The 20213-nt window shown below is 44.9% G+C and overlaps 2 protein-coding genes across 2 annotated transcripts; one reads left to right on the forward strand and one right to left on the reverse strand.

The window, feature by feature from the left end:
* Positions 1 to 382: 382 nt before the first annotated feature.
* Positions 383 to 5986, forward strand: APRT (adenine phosphoribosyltransferase). The gene is made up of 5 exons (XM_063438631.1): positions 383 to 551; positions 2637 to 2740; positions 3163 to 3296; positions 4360 to 4438; positions 5623 to 5986. Exons 1-5 carry the CDS (start codon positions 469 to 471, stop codon positions 5763 to 5765), a joined length of 543 nt encoding a protein of 180 aa, XP_063294701.1. The 5' UTR covers positions 383 to 468; the 3' UTR covers positions 5766 to 5986.
* Positions 5987 to 10978: 4992 nt separating this feature from the next.
* On the reverse strand, positions 10979 to 20213 carry CDT1 (chromatin licensing and DNA replication factor 1). Its single transcript, XM_063438441.1, has 10 exons — positions 19834 to 20213; positions 15448 to 15585; positions 14817 to 15049; positions 14523 to 14717; positions 14287 to 14432; positions 14038 to 14141; positions 13506 to 13694; positions 13197 to 13337; positions 12390 to 12591; positions 10979 to 11519 (listed from the first exon to the last, which is right to left on the reverse strand). The coding sequence occupies exons 1-10, from the start codon at positions 20152 to 20154 to the stop codon at positions 11356 to 11358; spliced, it is 1833 nt and encodes a 610-aa protein (XP_063294511.1). The 5' UTR covers positions 20155 to 20213; the 3' UTR covers positions 10979 to 11355.

The raw sequence follows: 20213 nt of genomic DNA on the forward strand, positions 1-20213 counted from the left end.
CTGCTCTCTGTATAATATCCTGGGACAGTCAGTGCAGGTATAGAGGGCCAAGTGCGCTCAATACACCATAATTACTTACAAGTAGCAGGACTGGCTCTGATGCTTATGGGCAGCTATATTGTATTGCTCTAGTCCCAACCCCTGGGTTTTATTCACTAAACAATGAATTATGGCAAAAACTTGAAATCCAATAAGAAGAACTGGGGCTTAAATACAAAACCTGGAGTAAATGCAGTGTGGGGTGACCGGCAGGGAGTGCAGTCAGCAAAGGGTTAATAATGTCCTGTCAGTCACTCTGAGCTGGGGGCACTAGGACCCAGTGCATCCTGGAGGCTCTGCTCATGTGTGGCTCCATTAGATAGCCACGCCCAGTAGGCGGGGTTTGTGTCAGATTTCCGGGTCCATGGGTTCGAATCCGTTGAGGCTAGTTCCGGGGTGGAGGCACGCGGTTGCCGGCCAGAGCTGAGGATGGATTATCACCAGAAGGAAGAGCTGCTCCGGGTTTCCATCAGGGAGTTCAGTGACTTCCCCTCTCCCGGCATCCTCTTCAGGTAACGGGGGTCCCACGTGTGCAGCCACATGGCCTGGAGCCAGCCGGGCAGGCAGGGATTATTAACCCAGGGTCCCCTGGGTTGGGGAGGTGCTCAGAGGTACTGGGTTGGACAGGTGCTGGGCGGTACTGGGTTGGACAGGTGCTGGGCGGTACTGGGTTGGGGCGGTGCTGGGTTGGACAGGTGCTGGGCGGTACTGGGTTGGACAGGTGCTGGGTTGGGGAGGTACTGGGTTGGACAGGTGCTGGGTTGGGGAGGTGCTGGGAGGTACTGGGTTTTACAGGTGCTGGGTTGGACAGGTGCTGGGTTGGACAGGTGCTGGGTTGGACAGGTGCTGGGTTGGACAGGTGCTGGGTTGGACAGGTGCTGGGTTGGACAGGTGCTGGGTTGGACAGGTGCTGGGTTGGACAGGTGCTGGGTTGGGGAGGTGCTGGGTTGGGGAGGTACTGGGTTGGACAGGTGCTGGGTTGGGGAGGTACTGGGTTGGACAGGTGCTGGGTTGGGGAGGTACTGGGTTGGACAGGTGCTGGGAGGTACTGGGTTGGACAGGTGCTGGGTTGGACAGGTGCTGGGTTGGGGAGGTGCTGGGTTGGGGAGGTGCTGGGTTGGGGAGGTGCTGGGTTGGGGAGGTGCTGGGTTGGGGAGGTGCTGGGTTGGACAGGTGCTGGGTTGGGGAGGTACTGGGTTGGACAGGTGCTGGGTTGGGGAGGTGCTGGGTTGGGGAGGTACTGGGTTGGACAGGTGCTGGGTTGGGGAGGTACTGGGTTGGACAGGTGCTGGGAGGTACTGGGTTGGACAGGTGCTGGGTTGGACAGGTGCTGGGTTGGACAGGTGCTGGGTTGGACAGGTGCTGGGTTGGACAGGTGCTGGGTTGGACAGGTGCTGGGTTGGACAGGTGCTGGGTTGGACAGGTGCTGGGTTGGACAGGTGCTGGGTTGGACAGGTGCTGGGTTGGGGAGGTGCTGGGTTGGGGAGGTGCTGGGTTGGACAGGTGCTGGGAGGTGCTGGGTTGGACAGGTGCTGGGAGGTACTGGGTTGGACAGGTGCTGGGTTGGGGAGGTACTGGGTTGGACAGGTGCTGGGTTGGGGAGGTACTGGGTTGGACAGGTGCTGGGTTGGACAGGTGCTGGGTTGGGGAGGTACTGGGTTGGGGAGGTGCTGGGAGGTACTGGGTTGGACAGGTGCTGGGTTGGGGAGGTACTGGGTTGGACAGGTGCTGGGTTGGGGAGGTACTGGGTTGGACAGGTGCTGGGTTGGGGAGGTGCTCAGCGGTACTGGGTTGGACAGGTGCTGGGTTGGGAGAGGTGTTGGTGGCATGGAGCTTGTTATGTTGGAGGCTTCACACGTGCTCCACATACAGCTGCCTGGGAGGTTAGAAATGGAGTGAAACTTTGCTCCATGGGCGGTACTGGATGCATTGCTCAAGGTGAATTTGAAATGCTAGTCCAAGATAGATAAACTGAGGGAAACATGGCTAACTTGGAGAATGTGTCCATTTTGCCCTAAAATTCATTATTATTTTGACAATCCACATGTTGGTGAATGACTCAGTCTTTTAGTGTGTGTTTAGTTTTAAGGGGTACCTACCTTGCAACTGTCAGCCAGGGGATGATTAATTTGTTACAGTGATCAGATTTACTTCACAGGGTGTCCACAGAATTATAAAGGTTAGTATCTAAACAAAAATAAAAACACAACACAGTGCATTTTATACGTTTTGGTTTCATTTAAGGTGCTATTTGTTTTTTCCACATCCCATGGTTGCTTAAAAGAACACTCCAAGTACCATAGCCACTTTCTGACACCTTACCTGGGGTCTACCAAATGCCTGCCGCCCCCCCAGAAGCTTCTCGGATGAGCAAAGACTGGTGATACTCACTGGATGAGAACTTTGGACTTGGAGTGTACCTTTTTAAGCCTAGATTGTGATTTATATTGCTATACCCTCATCCCTACAGCATGGGGTACCGCACATTAATGTAACTACATCTTCCAATGGTTTCTTGTTTACACCAGTTCATTGGCACTGTGCGTTCTTTAATAGAAGACAAGGATAATGTTTATTTGCTTTTTTGCTTTTACTAGGGACATAACTTGTGTTCTCAAAGACCCAGTGGTCTTCAGGGCTGCCATTGACCTCTTTGAGAATCACCTGCGGACAAACTACTCAGAGATAGATGTTATTGCAGGTAAGTCAATCTGTCAATAGCTTTTAAACTGGGCTGGTACGTGTTTTATAGTAAACCTGTATCACAAGAAGAAAATATATTGGCTTGAGGCTTTAGCCGAGAGTCGAAACGCTACCGTTACATTCTAATTAAAGTCTGCATGTTGCACGTGTAAGAGCCTGGCCATTTTTTCTTGTTTTGATAGATTGATGGGAATTGTAGCCAACCCAGTCTGCAAGGAGTCCTAACAATTGTAACTATATGTCTTAAAGTGAACCTGCAAACAAAGTTTTTACTTATCTTAAATCTGCTCCAGATACATTAAATACGTGTTTCAAATTTGACTCCATAAATATAAGGTTGCTGGGTGGGGAGTATTAATCCCAGGGTATAGTTAAAAGCATAGCAGTTAATTTTACTAACATACTGATTCTCTCCTCCAGGCATTGACTCCCGTGGCTTCTTGTTTGGCCCAGCGCTAGCACAGAGGTTTGGCATTGGCTTTGTCATGATTCGTAAGAAAGGTAAACTACCGGGACCAACGGAATCTGTGTCTTACACCTTGGAATATGGAGAGGTACGCAGTGAATTAAAGCAATACTTCATAGCCAACACCAGGAGCCTGACACTTCTGGGCCTCTATGCATGTTGCAGAAAATAATAGCAACTTTTAGATTGCTGTACAAGTTATATACAGACTGCGGTCCTGTCACTTAAACCACAACGTGTCGCAAGCATCTTCTGTTAGGATAACTGGTCGAGTTAGAATGCAATGTACTTTACTTTGGATATTATTTTGTGGGGGAGGGGAGGGGAGGGGAGGGGAGGGGGAGAAGGAAAAATTGTGTAATAATTCATTGCTGTTTTGTCAAGAAAAATCAGGGTAATTTTTAGAGCTCCAATTGAGAAAAGTAATTTGGAGTCACAGTATAGATGTGGAATAATTATTCGGGTAAAGGGAAAATATAGACACACTCACACTCTCACTCTGCAGTTAATCAGTGACTGCACTAATCACAATTGCAGGGTTAAGAGGACCGGACAGTGCACCCAGACCACTTTAATAAGCTGAAGTAGTCTGGATGCCTATAGTGTCCCTTTTTAAATACACGTGAAGTAAAAACAAATCAAAAAGTGAGCATAGCAATAAAAACAACGCGTTTGTGATTCTGAATCACGATCACAAAAGGAGCTCCACCAGTACAAGGAGGTGAAATGATCCGGCTGGGAATTGCTGCTTGATCTTTGCTTCTTCTAAGTTCACGGTCGACTTTTAATAGGCTCTACAAAGTGTGAGTTTCCTGTTTGGGATATGTTCAAATATTAACACCTAGCATATTACACTATGTGTTCTTTTATGTTTACCTTATAGGATATATTTATTCCTGTATATTTTATGAATGTACAATTGTATTGGTAACTATAGCCACTGTCTGTCTCTTTTTATCCTGTTTTTGTTTTTGATTTATTTTAGTGTAAAAAGTGACATTACACTTAAGGGTTTTATTATAGCACCTTTTATTCCATTCACTATATGGCTTGTGAACCTTGTCGGGGGGGAAAGCTGACGCGTTTTGCTTTTGGGGGAGTTGTTACATTGATACTATAATCTTAACCTTTATTTCTCTGTATCTTTTCAGGCTGAACTTGAAATTCAGAAAGATGCAGTTCATCCTGGCCAGAAAGTAGTGATCATTGATGATCTGCTTGCCACAGGAGGTAAGCCGTTCACGTGTGTGTTGCCATTGCAGTATGTCAGGGCACGATAGCAGGTCCCGGGTGCTGTGGAGTTTTTGCAGGAGTAGGTTTCGGCTTTAACATGGGAGCCCACTGTTTAATGGTCCATCTAATCTTCCAGTTAAGCCTTTCGATAAATAATGGCCAATTAATCCACAAAATATGGCACAGAAGAAAACCTTGTCTTGGTGGAATGGATCAACAACTGTATATTGATGGGGAAGACCATTCTAATTCATCTCAACAGATAAAGTCAGATGGGTATAACGTTCAGAATTAAATCGATTCAGCAAAAGTATTAGTCTTGATAAAAAGAGATGAGACCGGTTGTGGTCAGAACACCAATCACTCTGGAGCAAAACCCAACTGTGTTATGGTTGCTGAGACTTGGATTGCAAAGGGCCCTTAACTTGGGAAGAGCCATGCAATCCATAGGAAGTGTGAGATACTGCTTGTCATGATAAACTCACAGGGCTAATGGTATTTGTCATGTAATGGGTAAAGCCAACACATCTGATGTGACTGAATGAGGTAAAAGAGTATACACACCTGTAAGCAGGGATCTGGTCCTAAGCCTGACTCCCTTGTATTGCAGAGGTCGTAATAACTATGGATAGAAATGTCAAATTAAGATTTGACATAAACTACAAACCTTTGGATTGTACTGTTTGAGGACAACTTAACGGTCATTGACTTACATTATGGCAAACGTTTTTGGAAGCATTTTGTATTTGTAGGACTCTCTAAATGACATGCATACCATGTGTTGTATTGAGTCAAGTGTCTACATTCCAGAGATAAGACCCGATTAGAAGCAGGTTTGGTGGAAGGATGTAGACAAGAGAACTGCAGGTTTTGAAAGCTGTTGATAGATATACCCCAATAAGAAGATGCATAACCAAATGTTTTTGTTTGGGGTACATCTGCTAAACACTGATTTGTATTTATTTTGTATGGGGGCAGCGGAGTGTCCCTTTAATGCAAAATTAAATAGCCACAAATGCTTTCTTGGAAGCTGCTGCATATTACCCAGAATTCTCACATACCGTCTACATTGGTAGAATGTATCAAGGCTGTTGAATTCAGCACCATCACAGTTCTGTACTGATCTCTTACTGTTTATTGCCTCTAATTATATTAACAAGATCTGTTTCTCTATCTTACAGGGACACTGAGCGCAGCGTGTGAATTGATAAAACGAAGGCAGGCAGAGGTCCTCGACTGTTTAGTCTTGATCGAGTTGCGATCTTTATGTGGCGCAGACAAGTTGAAGCCTTACAGAACACATTCAGTGCTCAAATATGATTAGTTGGTTCCTGATCTAGACTGTCTGATACTGCAATGGCAGAACTGTGCTCTGAAGTGCCTAGAATGTGTTAACTTGCAAGAAATGCTTTTAACCGTACAATGAAGGGAATAAAGTGTGTACAAAAATGGTCTTGTTTGGTCCTGGAGAAGCAAGTCTTTGTTTTAATATGGCACAAATTCAGGACATGGACACTCAATCTAACGTATTTTTCGCTCCATAAGACGCACCTCACCATAAGACGCACCTAGTTTTTAGAGGAAGAAAGCCAGAAAAAAAATATTCTGAACAAACTGTCCCATAGTGTTTCTTACTATGGGACAGTTTGTACAGAATATTTTTTTTTTCTCCCCTGTCCCATAGTGTCCCCCCCTCCCCATAGTCTTAACCCACCCCCTCCCCATAGTCTTCACCCACCCCCTCCCCATAGACTTCACCCACCCCCTCCCCATAGACTCCACCCCTTGTTACTGGCAAAGGTACCGACTGCATGGACGTAAGTAAAAGCTCTGTCTATACAGATGTCTCTGTTTGAGGCAGACATCCCCTCATTTGATGCATAATTAGAAAATGCTCAATTCTCTTCTGCACTTGTATCCATTGACAAGTTGAGAAACTGACTTTTTTTGTTTTTTTACATGGCACAAATTCTGTATATTGTGAAAGGGGGGTGTTTTTCCTGCATGGAAACATAACCGGTAGATAGCACGGTAATCCGAAAAGTTATCTTCACAAACTCTGTGTTCTGCACATAAGGTCTTGGATAGATTTTTATTATCCTACCCTCTCTGAAATTGGGTATGTCCTAGGACCGACCTACAGACAGAGGTAAAAAAGTGAGTTCCTTATGGTTGAGTATTTATGCAATAATGGAACACAATGGCATAAAGTGGGGCTTTTGCCTGGGTAAGGCAGCTTCTATATGACTTATGTTTTTGCATCAATATGCTACTATTTGGTCAAAATATATAAATATATTAAATAAATTATATGCATCAATACTTTTGACCTGGTATTGTGTACACCTACTTTTTAAATAATATGCAATATCAGACTCTTATCATTGAGGACAAAGATCAAAACCTATTGCTCAAATAACCACTACACTTTTCCTTAGATTTTTTATTTTATTTTTAAACTGGATTTTCAGGACCAAACACATATAAGATTGTTAGAGCTACAACCCAAACCCCACTGGAGGCAATGCTGGGTTGATTCTGCTATTTGGGTGGGGGCTGTTAAGCTCTTTCAGTTCAAGTAGTTTTTCTGGTTTAAGAAATTTAAATGTGACATCACTGGCTCGAGCTCACCATTGCTACTGTGGATGGATGTGGGTTCCCTGTCTAAATCTGATCTTTTACCTGTCCAGAGCTGGTCAAACCCTGCCTCCTATCTGATAGTTAAAGGAGACCATATTCAGAAATGCAGGGCTAATTCAGAGTAGTAATGCCCTTTAACCCCTTCACTGCCAACACCTGTTGAGAAAACCATTTTTATTTATAACCGGCATTTATAAAGTGCCAACGTATTCTGTAGCGCTGTACAATTGGGAAGAAAGAAAAACAGACGATACAACAGGTAGATGACCCTGCCCGTAAGCTTATAATCTAAAGCATAGGATTGCTTTCCAGACAAATATTTGGGAGATTAAAAGTTGTAGACAGTATACTAGCACTGGGTCTGAAATGTTCGTATAAACATCAGGTGTAAATAAAAAAAAAAAAAAAAACTATTGCCTCTAGGCATTTGTAAGAACCCTATGTGGGCCTAACCATGATGTCGGACAGACACGCACTGAGAGTTCCTCGCTCATAGCTGGATGAGGTGCTGTTTTATTAGATCAAACTATCCCTGCAGAGATGTATTTTAGCCATCAGGCACTTTTGTGAATTTACAATTTCTCCGCTGTTCTCCTGGAGCTCCGGTCCTTTGGACTTGCTGCCTAGTGTGCGCTTTGAGGTGAGTGGCAGCTGATCTCCTTGACAGGGACTTGCTGGCTTGAATTTACTAGGCACCCAAATGCTACTGCAGAGAAGGGAATATTTTTTTTATATGGCATTCGATAACATTTGTATGCAATTTTGGTTTTACCTGCTCGGTAGGAACAATCTGTCCCTCCTGATGTCCTAATCCTAGACACCATTCACAAACTCAGGAGGCTTTCCAATGTCGGGAACCTACCCAGGTCTTCAACCAAGGCACCTCGAGTGGAAGGGTCTGTTCTCATTAAGACCTGCTCTGGGCTCACTTTGCTGCACTAGATCTTCCCTAGACGTGCAATTTTGTTGCAGATTCCAGATTTTTTTTATATATATATATATATATACACATATACATATAAATAATGTGTGTTGGAAAGCCATTTGGACTGAATTTGTGGGATGAGTTATGATCCTATATAAACCCTACCCCCCACTTACCTTTGTCGCGCAAGCTGTTTGTTGTCTCCATAGTTACCTGCACTTCCGGTTCGTCGTTACCGCCAAGTCCTGTCTCCAGCAGCTCCTGCCTCCGTCTTCCGTGCCCGTCCACCGGCTTCTACCCGACTCCGCCACTTGCTACCCGGCTTCAGGTCACGAGACCGGCACGTCCACATAAGCATAAACGTGGGAAATGGCGTTAGGCTATTTCCCACGTTCGGGCCTAAAAACGTGTGGATAGGCTCCCTTTATTACTTAACCATTCGTGATTTTACACCATTCGTGTACTTCTGCGTTCGTGCGGCTAACAGCCGACCGCAGGGTACACGCTCCTCTTGTTTATTTTTGAATAAGCTACCGACCGCACTAAAGGAACTTACGTTCGACTATTTCATCCGTTCGTTTGTTCATCCGACCACAGGTACATACAATTGGCTTTCGTTTGCAAATCTGTTTTGTATGCTCCATTTAGCCGAACGCAGGAGTTCTCTCATTACAGTTCTCCTGTACATTCATTTACTGAACACAAGAGGCTACAGTGTTTAAATTCACTAATCTACTGTAATAGTATAGTTATGCTTTCACGTATCTAAGAACTCACATTATTTATCCTATATGTATTTGTGTTTTTATTATATGGCTCTTAAAGTCACCACTGGTTAAATAATGTGTTTTTAATTTTTTCCGCTATGGTCACATAATTATGGGTCACCTATTTTTTACAGGGTAAATCTTCTTAAAGGCACAGTTTCTCCACTTTCTTATAAGTTAAGTTATAAAGTACACTTCCAGGCATTATCATACCCTGCTGAGACTTAGTCTATTGTACTTTCCCTTATGTATTAGTCTTCTACACAACTAAGGTCTCCGCTCATAGGTTAAGCCTTACGGTCCTTTTTCACCAGCTCTTTACAGACCATTAGCACGATTAAAAAAAAAAAAAAAAAAAAAACTTCTGTTCCTTAAAAGTCCTTATATACTGGTTCCTTACACTTAGTCAGCATGTTTTTTCCTGTATCAGTTAAGGTTTACCAGTTCTCTTTCCCTCCGAGGCCTCATTCAGCCTCCCCACCTCCCAAAGTGGGTTCTAAACTTCAAACGGGCCAGATCTGTGTTTCCTCACTGCGATTATTTCATCAATCACACAAACCTACACCCCCCCCCTTGCTTCTAGTTATACTTTTCTTCAAACAAAGCTCCAAGAAGAGGTTCCTAGTATCCCGCATTTCTGTAACAGGTAAGAAGGTTTACCATTTTACGTTTTCCCTTGAGGCCTCATTCGGACTCCACGTTCTCATACAGCCCCCCACCTCCCAAAGTGGGTTCTAAACTTCAAAAGCTAGCTAAGCATCATGGGAAAGGTGGTTCAGAAAATTTATGGTGTCACGATTAGCCATCACTGCACTAGTGCATCTCCAGACCGTGCCCTTTTATTTTCACTATTAGATTAACTTATGGTAAGGATATCACTTACCCCAAAGTTTGCTTTACTCTGTTTTCACATACAAATAATGCTCCTTGTACAATCACTGCTACAAGTTTTCATACACTTTCGCAAAATGTGCAGTTACATTCTCGGTATGTTGTATGCCTCAGAAACCACTCATTTTGTAATATCTGTACAAATGCTTCCCCTCCCCCCACCCCCAAACTACTTCGGGCTCTATGCAATTCCCTCAAAAAAATAGCCCCCAAAAAACCCTGCAAGTATTCCCAGCAGTGCAGCTTACTAAAAGAATTGGAACATATGGCCATAGGAATGATATGCTACATTGACGCTTCATCTACTGTTTGCCTTCAAGGTGTGAGCTTACACTTTCAGATACATGAGTGACTTCTGGGAGAGAGATGCATTACTCTACAGGCTGGTACTCTGTATAAAAAGGTGTGAGTGAGGCTTTAGGCACTAGACTTCATATTGCAAAATAAATTAAATGCAGACGGTTAATGAAAGTGCATATCATACAATTCTATCCACCTTGACTGTTTGATTTCTAACATTTGTAGGACTTTGCATGTGTTTTTCGGGGTTGGATTCTTTACCAAGGTGCATACAAGATAAGAGTAAGTCTATATCCACCTCTGCATGTTCCCAGATATATCCCAGCTCAAGTAAATATTATTTCTGCTAAAGAGAAAATACATCATTACAAAATGAAACAAAAATAGCTTTGAAAATGTATCTATAAAAAGGAACACTGGAGCATTTGAGAATACAAAGTCTGACTCTTAATGCACTGTTCACCATCTTACATTAGTAAAAAAGTGAGACGTCCAATATAACCAAAAGACAAGCAATATATTGCAAATTTGTTTAATCCAAAGAGCACTTCAATGAACAAGAACATTTGCTTTTCACAGTAATAAAAACACAATAACCAGTAGATACACAAACCACTTATTTACACGTGCAAAATGTTTGTCTAGCTCCATAACCAGATAACAATAAACCTATGGAACTTTATATCATAGACAACTCCCATTACATGCCACCAGTGTGAAACTTGATCACCTCAAAAATATCTCACATCAGTTGTAGTGACAAACCTAGCAGCTAATGGAAATAGTGTAACATTTAAAACTAGTTATTGTGGAAAGATCAGTTCTGGGTCAAAGTGCTAAAAGTGGTGCAAACATGTTCCCACTTCTAAGACTTTTGTCCCATAATTGATCTTTAAGAAAGGTGCCAACATGCTATTCAGAGACACCAAGAGGGCTTTTGATTTTTCCTTCAGAATGCAAACTGGAACAGAACTAAAAACGCACCTTTGTTTACATAGGAATGTTTCCATTAAGAAGACACTGATTTATCATATTGCAAACCCTCAAAAATGTTTAAGTTTCTTATGAGTGGGACTACGTTGACGGGAACCATTGTGAATTCCCAATAAAGTTTGGATTTTTTCCCTCTTAATCCTAGTATTGGTATAAGAAAAATGCAAAAAATATATATATTAAAATCATGATTTGATGCAATTTGCACAAAACTGCAGTCCAAATTTGCCTTTCAGGCTAAGAAGAAGTTCACTTTAGTTCAACAGAATTATGATCACGGAAAGTAGGGGGATGAATTGTAGAATCAAATGTCTGTGGTACAGAGTCTTTCAGTAAAAATAGTTGCTTGTAGATGGGAGAAAGCAAGCACTCCGATTGAGAGGGGGATACCAGTATGTTCACTTTAATTCTTCTTCTTTCACGGCCTTGGCCAGACGTTCCATGATTAGATTAAGGTCTGTATGTTTATTTAGTTTATAGTAGGTGTCCTTTCGTACTGGATGAATGCTTAGCCAATCAGGAAGAAGTTCTGATAAAAATGCAAGATGTTTCTCCATTTCTCCTGTATATGAAATAAAGTACAATTTAACACAATGACTGGCAAAAGGATGACTTTAAATATTTTCCAAATACCTTAAAATGTACAGATTGCATTAAAAACACAAACGTCTGAGATGTCAGAATTTTTTATTTTTTTTAGTTAAAGAGACTGATCTCTGCATAGCCAACTATTCCAATCTGGCAACCTTACCAGCAATTGTCACTGGGCAAGACAACCTCAAATTGTGGCTGAAGAGATTAGTGCCATATAACTGCTAATAATCCTACTGAGTGGCTGTATCTCTCGTGCAGAGTGCTGGCCTGTATTCTGGATCTGTTCTGCCCTTTTGTATGGAATCAGTGCAAGATGCATGGCCTTTATCTCTCTGTAATGGCACAAGATGAGCTAAAACCAGCTTGAGAACTAAGCGGGGACCCAAAAAAGGGCAGGCTTATTGAGCAGTTGTCCATCCTCCGCACTCTAGCAACTTGTTTTTTGCTTACCTACTGAGTATTTAAGATTGGTTTCCCCTATATGTTGCATTAGTGGTCTTCAGTATTATCAAGTTATTGTTAATTACCAATATACACGTGCTTTCGGCATTCTTCCATCTACCTTACAGCTGCTATGTGCCGTTTACCCCTTCTAATCATACAGTGTATTTGGGCTTAGTCTTTCCGCCACCATACTTTTAGCTAGACATTCCTATCTGCTGATTACTTATATGCAGGGGTCATACGCTTTCTCCATACTTTCATTAGTATGAATGCTGGCTTAGAGCTGCCATGCAAAATTCTCTGCTACTGAACAATGCACCTATTCGGGTTTTTGGAGGGTGTTAAACATTTTTTAAAAAGTAAAAAACAATTTTAGTGTGGAGGACAAGCTCACCTGAAGACATTGATGAGTGGTAACTGGATATAACTCTGTTGCAAGCTACCTCAACCGTCAGCGCAGGCTTTTTTTCTGCCACAAACACATTGCGCAGGATGCGTGCCAGCTCTGGCATTCTGGACATCATGAGGAGTTTCTCTTCTTGCTGGGGACGACGAGTCATCACAGCTTGCAGCTTCTGCGCCTCTTTGGCCCGAATCTTTTGTAAATATTAAAATGGAACAAATTATGTATTTTGCAAGTCAAACTTCACAAGGTTATTAACAGTTTAGGTGTATTTATCATGCAAAGAGTAGATTTTATAACAGAATGTTACATTAATAAAGTTGCTGCAAATTTACAGTGGCTAAAAATACTGTGAGTCCTATAAGCTTATACCCTTAACAAAATAATTTCCATGACATACACATCCCACAAGCGTTCAGTATTCACATGGGTCCTTCAGCTACAAGTTACTAGTTCACTCGAATACTACAATTTCTAGTAACATCAGGATGACATATGCATTTCAAAAGCATCAAATTCGGGGCAATAAATAAGTAGCTGGCAATCTACAGCCATCAGGCAAATGTGGGTGTTATTCAAGAAATTTAAATACTGAGGTAGTTCTGAGGAGATCTAGTCACAAACTGGCGGGATATTGCCACCCAATATACATATCTTACTCCCATCATCACAGAATATGTGAGTGATATATAGTCAATCTGGCACAGTAAGGCAAAGATATATAAATGGCAGCCATTTGGAAAGCATTGTTACAATTTAACATAAAAACTAGTAAGCGACTTAAGGTTAAACACATACCCTCTCAAGCAGGGACTGGGACACTCCTTTGAGAGCACTTGATGTAGTATTTGGTTTATTCTCCACTGGAGGTACAGTTTTAGTTTCTGCACTACTAGTGTCCGTGGTTCGCAACGCCAGGTTAGCCAAAGCCTTTTCCATCTGCAGGAAGTTAGAAAAACCGTTTAGTCATGCAGTTTAGATATACATTCTAATCACTGTCCTAGTAAAAACACATTGTTTACTTAAATTAGTAAGTTCATAAGATTACACTGAATATGTATTAATCATTGGCAAACCATAACCAAATTAAGATACATTAAATCTTACCTTTGGTGTCATCACTCCTCGTGCCCTAGACAACACATCTTGAGCGGTTGAAAGTTTCTCTGTCTGCGGAGGCAATGGAAGTTCAGCTGCTTCGATCTCTGGCACCTCATCAACTTTAAAACGTGGATGCCAACGGGACAGCTTGTCATCTGGCACCAACAGTGGGGGATCCAAAGTTTCCAGGAACAACTACATGCAGACAAGCATTAATTTTAGTGCAAGCACATTATAGATAAGTAAAAAAAAAAAAAAAACTATAAGCATTCCTTTGAATTTAGAATGCCTCAATAAGGAAGCAATTATTTTCTGATCAATAAGAAAATAATGGATCTAGCACAAGCTACCTTTGTCAACAGAAATTCACTTTCTTGAACAGTGGGCTTTTATGATAAAACTTTCTGCTACCATTCCTTTCACACTGTTGTAGCACTCAGAGGACATTTAGAAAAACAAGAAATTGGTCGTCTTTGTGCAAAAAACTAGCTACCCAGTAGCAAGCATGATGAAAGATAATATCCTGTTCGTAACATACCTTGTGATGCTTCTTGACTATACTAATCAGATTTCTGTTAAACAGACACCTGCGTTGTAGCAAGCGCGATGCTGTGAGCTGGAGGCATCCATCCACTTTATCCCCTGGAGAGTAGAAGTAAAAAAAAAAAAAATTAGGAGAAACCAAGGAAATCCTATATCAGTATTAATACTAATTTATTTGCTGAATAATGATTTAATACTGACAGTCTCAACATAATTATACAAAGCTTGATCTGAAGTAACTCACCATCTTCAAGAATAGGTTCCATAGTAAGCTGAAAGTCTGTCTTTTTCATCCCATTCTTAAACGTCGGGATGTTTTTCTCCTGTCTGAAGGTGTATCCATTTGGGTACACAGTCTTTATTTGACCCACATTGTGCTCCTCAAATTGCCTGAAGGAATACAGAAGCAATTAAACAAAAAACAACCAAACCATAACAGAACAGAAGGGATGCAACTATATAACTCAAACACCCACTTACTTTCTCATCATGTCTTGGACACCTTGCTTGACTTTGGAGAAAGTGACAGTCTCCGAACGGTTGAAAAGCATGCTCACAATTGTGTCCATGCTGCGGAACATCTCTCCCAGGACTTTGTACTTGTAAGGAAGAGAAAGACCAGGAGGAATGTCTTGGGCAAGGTTATGGAAACGCTGGTATGCTGGAGCCTTTTCACTAGAACAAAAAAAAGAAAAAGAAAAGAAAACGCATTGTTACCTCACTCTACAACAAGTATGAAAGATACTGCGAGCATTGACTGTCTCAGACACTTACCTTTCCTTTGTAGTCCGCTCTGTCAGATCAGGGGCCGGAATCTCTAATTTCTCCTCTGCTTTCTTCTCCCTGATCTTTGACTCGAGATCCTGAGCACGCTTTAGTCTAGCTTTAAGGTCAGCGAGTGTAACTTTTCCTTCTGAAGGTGCAGGGGGAAGCTTAACTTTTTGAGTCAATTCCTGAATCCTCTGCAGGCGAGATTTTAATTCCACAATACTCTCCTTTGATTGTGCCTAGAAGGACAAATCAATAACTTACCATGACTATCCAAGCAACACATTGATAATAAACACAAAAAAAAAAAACACACACAAAAAAAAAAATCACTAAAATGTATTATCTTTAAGTATTTCATAGAGGAGTTTTCAGCAGACATACAAACTGCTATCTGAAGTTACAGATCTTCATATTTTTTCTGTAGTGCTGCGCTACTAGTCAATCCTTAGAAGTTACTTCCCACTGCAAACTATAGAAAAACACTTCAAGACTAAATTTTCACTTGTTTACAGAAGTGTGTGTGTGTGTGTGTGTGTGTGTATTTGTAGCACAGAATTTCCACTAGCTTTTGACAAGTTTGATCCTCCCAGTAAGTTGAGCATTCAGAAGTTAACAGAACACAAACAAAACATACCTTGGCTTCAGGTGTGTCCGGTTTACTTGTCAATCCATTGTTTGGAGAAATCCTCACATTGACCAAATCTTTTATTTTCTTTCCCAGGGATGGCGGAGTTAAACATTGCAAATCCACTTTGGAACATGGGCTGCAAGGCTGAACACAAAAAAGTTGGAATATTAGCATCCAATAGCAACACGTTGGCATAGTTATTGGAAGTTGCAAGCATTAATTAATTGAATAAGATTGCAACGGTAAATCTCAGACATATCGATTCATTTGGGTGTGGATTAAAAGGCATGTCATTCTGACAAACTGACTGAAACAAATGTTTGCACAAGTCTACCAACTAGTGCTGTACTGTTCTAATAACCAGGATTTTTTTCCCCTTTTGCAGACCAGAATATTTTGTTAGAGACTAGGTCTACTCAATGAAAGTTCAGAAACAGAACAAATACTCCATTATAATATTCGATCTTAAAGGAACATTACAGTTTTCTAAATAAAAAACACATATTCCTAAAACTAGTGCCGGAGTGGTTTTGGTGACCGCCCCCATAGTGCAATGAAAAGGTGAGTTTACTCCGCCTTTCTCCCTCGCTGGTCTTGCCACAGCTGGCACCACCTCCATGGCTTAGATCACCAATCTTGATCTCAACAAATCCAGAATGCTTTCCTGTGGGAAAGCATTGAGGATATTGCACATGCAAGGCAAAACGTTGCACGGTGCTAATTAGCAATGAGGAGCGTTCAGAGTCTCCATGCAGAGAATGAAGACTGATCGTAGGTGCGCACACTGCAGCACTGGATTAGGAAACACTTTTAGTGGCCGTCTGAGTGCCAGCAACGTATTAACACTGCCTTTTCTCTGAAAATCAGAGTGCAGTGTGCCAGTAGGACACCAGGAGCACTACATTAAGCGGTAGTGATTTTGAGGACTCTAGTGACCCTTTAAAATTCTGGTTTCTCCAACTGCAGGAGTTATAAATGCAATACAATTCTGTAAGCTTGTTTGAGCAGGGTCTTCATCAACCTATCATTCCTGTGATTTTTCTTGTAATTGTCATATTTATAGTTAAATCCCCCCTCATAATATTGAGGAGAGCTATGGAATCTGTTGGAGCTATATAAATGGCAATAATAATCATACCAATCAGACCTCAATATAGTGGTTTTGAAAGAACAATGGCCCCCCCAAATCAAAAAGCATAATTATAATAGGTACAGACTCTAGATGTGGCCATTGCTGGTCTCTATACTTAAAGGACCACTATAGTTCCAGGAAAACACTTGTTTTCCTGGCACTAGTGTGCCCCCACCCTCAGGGGACCCACTCCTGCCGGGCTGGATGGAGAGGAAGGGGTTAAACTTACCTCTTTCTCCAGCGCCGGGCGGGGAGCTCGCCTCCTCTCCGGCTGAATGCGCATGTGCAGCAAGAGCCGCGAATGCATTCAGCCAGTCCATAGGTAATAATTGATAATTATCAATGCTTTCTTATGGACGCTGGCGTCTTCTCAACGATTTTCACAGTGAGAAGCGCGGAAGCCCTCTAGCGGCTGTCAATGAGACAGCCACTAGAGGCTGGATTAACCCATTTATAAACATAGCAGTTTCTCTGAAACTGCTATGTTTATAGAAAAAAAGGGTTAATCCTAGCTGGACCTGGCACCCAGACCACTTCATTAAGCTGAAGTGGTCTGGGTGCCTATAGTGGTCCTTTAAGTCAACCATTTAGTTCCCCTTCCAAACAAACTAAATTGCATGTGCCATTTCATCAGTAACCAAATACAGGGCAAGCAACAAATGTTTTACTTCTTTCAGCCTCTCTTACACCTCAACAAAATTGTTGTGCAAAATTTTAAAGAACTGAAAGCAATGAAATGTTTTTACAGATTCCCTTTGCTTCCATGGCAATTGCTCCACTTCCAGAAATAAACTGTTTTATTGTTGACAGGACCATCAGCTCTTGACTTTATTTGTATACAACTGAAAGTTTCAAACGCTGCGTTAATATATTTTCTCTTAAATTTAAAAAAAAAAAAAAGGGCAAAAAAATAACTGGTTTGGGCATCTATAGTATATCTCTAAGTTAGTAGTGAAGCTCAGTTTACAGCCAGCCACCAAATGCAAATATGCCAATTAATTTAATGCACTGGAATATGCATATTTCCATTATAATTAAAATAAACAGCATCAAAATGCTGATAATTTACATCCCAACAGAAAATAGTCTGCGCTTAATATGCGAAACCAGGGGAGTCATGGAACAAATATCAAAGTAAAATGCTCTCTACCTTAAAAAAAATAAACCCCCCCGTCTCCCTCTACTAACCCCCCCCCCGTCTCCCTCTACTAACCCCTCCGTCTCCCTCTACTAACCCCCCCCGTCTCCCTCTACTAACCCCTCCGTCTCCCTCTACTAACCCCCCCCGTCTCCCTCTACTAACCCCCCCCGTCTCCCTCTAACCCCCCCCCGTCTCCCTCTAACCCCCCCCGTCTCCCTCTAACCCCCCCCCCGTCTCCCTCTAACCCCCCCCCCGTCTCCCTCTAACCCCCCCCCGTCTCCCTCTAACCCCCCCCGTCTCCCTCTAACCCCCCCCCGTCTCCCTCTAACCCCCCCCGTCTCCCTCTAACCCCCCCGTCTCCCTCTAACCCCCCCCGTCTCCCTCTAACCCCCCCCGTCTCCCTCTAACCCCCCCGTCTCCCTCTAACCCCCCCGTCTCCCTCTAACCCCCCCCGTCTCCCTCTACTAACCCCCCCCCGTCTCCCTCTACTAACCCCCCCGTCTCCCTCTACTAACCCCCCCGTCTCCCTCTACTAACCCCCCCCCCGTCTCCCTCTACTAACCCCCCCCCCCGTCTCCCTCTACTAACCCCCCCCGTCTCCCTCTAACCCCCCCCGTCTCCCTCTAACCCCCCCCGTCTCCCTCTACTAACCCCCCCCGTCTCCCTCTACTAACCCCCCCCCCGTCTCCCTCTACTAACCCCCCCCCCGTCTCCCTCTACTAACCCCCCCGTCTCCCTCTAACCCCCCCCGTCTCCCTCTAACCCCCCCCCCGTCTCCCTCTAACCCCCCCCCCGTCTCCCTCTAACCCCCCCCCGTCTCCCTCTAACCCCCCCCGTCTCCCTCTAACCCCCCCCGTCTCCCTCTAACCCCCCCGTCTCCCTCTAACCCCCCCCCCGTCTCCCTCTAACCCCCCCCCGTCTCCCTCTAACCCCCCCCCGTCTCCCTCTAACCCCCCCCCGTCTCCCTCTAACCCCCCCCGTCTCCCTCTAACCCCCCCCGTCTCCCTCTAACCCCCCCCCGTCTCCCTCTACTAACCCCCCCCCGTCTCCCTCTACTAACCCCCCCCCGTCTCCCTCTACTAACCCCCCCCGTCTCCCTCTACTAACCCCCCCCGTCTCCCTCTACTAACCCCCCCCCGTCTCCCTCTACTAACCCCCCCCCCGTCTCCCTCTACTAACCCCCCCCGTCTCCCTCTACTACCCCCCCCCGTCTCCCTCTACTACCCCCCCCCGTCTCCCTCTACTAACCCCCCCGTCTCCCTCTACTAACCCCCCCGTCTCCCTCTACTAACCCCCCCCGTCTCCCTCTACTAACCCCCCCGTCTCCCTCTACTAACCCCCCCGTCTCCCTCTACTAACCCCCCCGTCTCCCTCTACTACCCCCCCCCCGTCTCCCTCTACTACCCCCCCCGTCTCCCTCTACTAACCCCCCCCGTCTCCCTCTACTAACCCCCCCGTCTCCCTCTACTAACCCCCCCGTCTCCCTCTACTACCCCCCCCCGTCTCCCTCTACTACCCCCCCCGTCTCCCTCTACTAACCCCCCCCGTCTCCCTCTACTAACCCCCCCCCCGTCTCCCTCTACTAACCCCCCCCCCGTCTCCCTCTACTAACCCCCCCCCGTCTCCCTCTACTAACCCCCCCCCCGTCTCCCTCTACTAACCCCCCCCGTCTCCCTCTACTAACCCCCCCCCGTCTCCCTCTACTAACCCCCCCCCCCGTCTCCCTCTACTAACCCCCCCCCCCCCGTCTCCCTCTACTAACCCCCCCGTCTCCCTCTACTAACCCCACCCGTCTCCCTCTACTAACCCCACCCGTCTCCCTCTACTAACCCCACCCGTCTCCCTCTACTAACCCCACCCGTCTCCCTCTACTAACCCCCCCCGTCTCCCTCTACTAACCCACCGTCTCCCTCTACTAACCCACCGTCTCCCTCTACTAACCCACCGTCTCCCTCTACCCCCCCCGTCTCCCTCTACCCCCCCCCGTCTCCCTCTACCCCCCCGTCTCCCTCTACCCCCCCCCCGTCTCCCTCTACCCCCCCCCCGTCTCCCTCTACCCCCCCCCTAGTCACCCCCTCCCCCCGTGTTGCCCCCCCCCACGTGTTGCCCCGTGTATTACCGTTGTCTCCCCCTCCTGGGGCAGTCGCAGTTTCTTCCTGGCTGATTTCCTCTCGGTGTGGCCGGTTTCTGGCTCTGAGTCCAGCCGGCTCCGTTTCTTGCCGCTGGGCCCCACACATCGCGGGGTCTCGGAGTCTCTCTCGGGGGCTCTCTCCGGGGTGCGCGGGGGCTGCAGCAGCTCCTCCAGCCGGGGCTTCTTAGTGCGGGTCCCCACCCGCTCCACCACCGCCGCCCCCGGCAGCGCCTTCCTCCGCTTGGCCGCATCGTGCCCCGCCGGCCGCTTGGTCTGAGAGAAGTAATCCGTGACCCGAGCCTGAGCCATGCCGACCGCTATTGAGAGAACCTGGCGCCAAACACTGAGAGAACTCCGAGAGAACGCTG

Source organism: Pelobates fuscus, chromosome 12, assembly GCF_036172605.1.
Source record: "Pelobates fuscus isolate aPelFus1 chromosome 12, aPelFus1.pri, whole genome shotgun sequence".
NCBI lineage: Eukaryota > Metazoa > Chordata > Amphibia > Anura > Pelobatidae > Pelobates > Pelobates fuscus.

What these genes read in the sequence shown, in the direction of transcription:
- APRT (XM_063438631.1), top strand. Translation starts at nt 469, where the DNA reads ATGGATTATCACCAGAAGGAAGAGCTGCTCCGGGTTTCCATCAGGGAG. An exon ending in TCTCCCGGCATCCTCTTCAG is followed by an intron (nt 552 to 2,636) that starts GTAACGGGGGTC and finishes TGCTTTTACTAG; the next exon opens with GGACATAACTTGTGTTCTCA. An exon ending in ACACCTTGGAATATGGAGAG is followed by an intron (nt 3,297 to 4,359) that starts GTACGCAGTGAA and finishes GTATCTTTTCAG; the next exon opens with GCTGAACTTGAAATTCAGAA.
- CDT1 (XM_063438441.1), bottom strand. Translation starts at nt 20,154, where the DNA reads ATGGCTCAGGCTCGGGTCACGGATTACTTCTCTCAGACCAAGCGGCCG. An exon ending in CCCAGGAGGGGGAGACAACG is followed by an intron (nt 15,586 to 19,833) that starts GTAATACACGGG and finishes TTTTGTGTTCAG; the next exon opens with CCTTGCAGCCCATGTTCCAA. An exon ending in GGAACCTATTCTTGAAGATG is followed by an intron (nt 14,142 to 14,286) that starts GTGAGTTACTTC and finishes TCTACTCTCCAG; the next exon opens with GGGATAAAGTGGATGGATGC.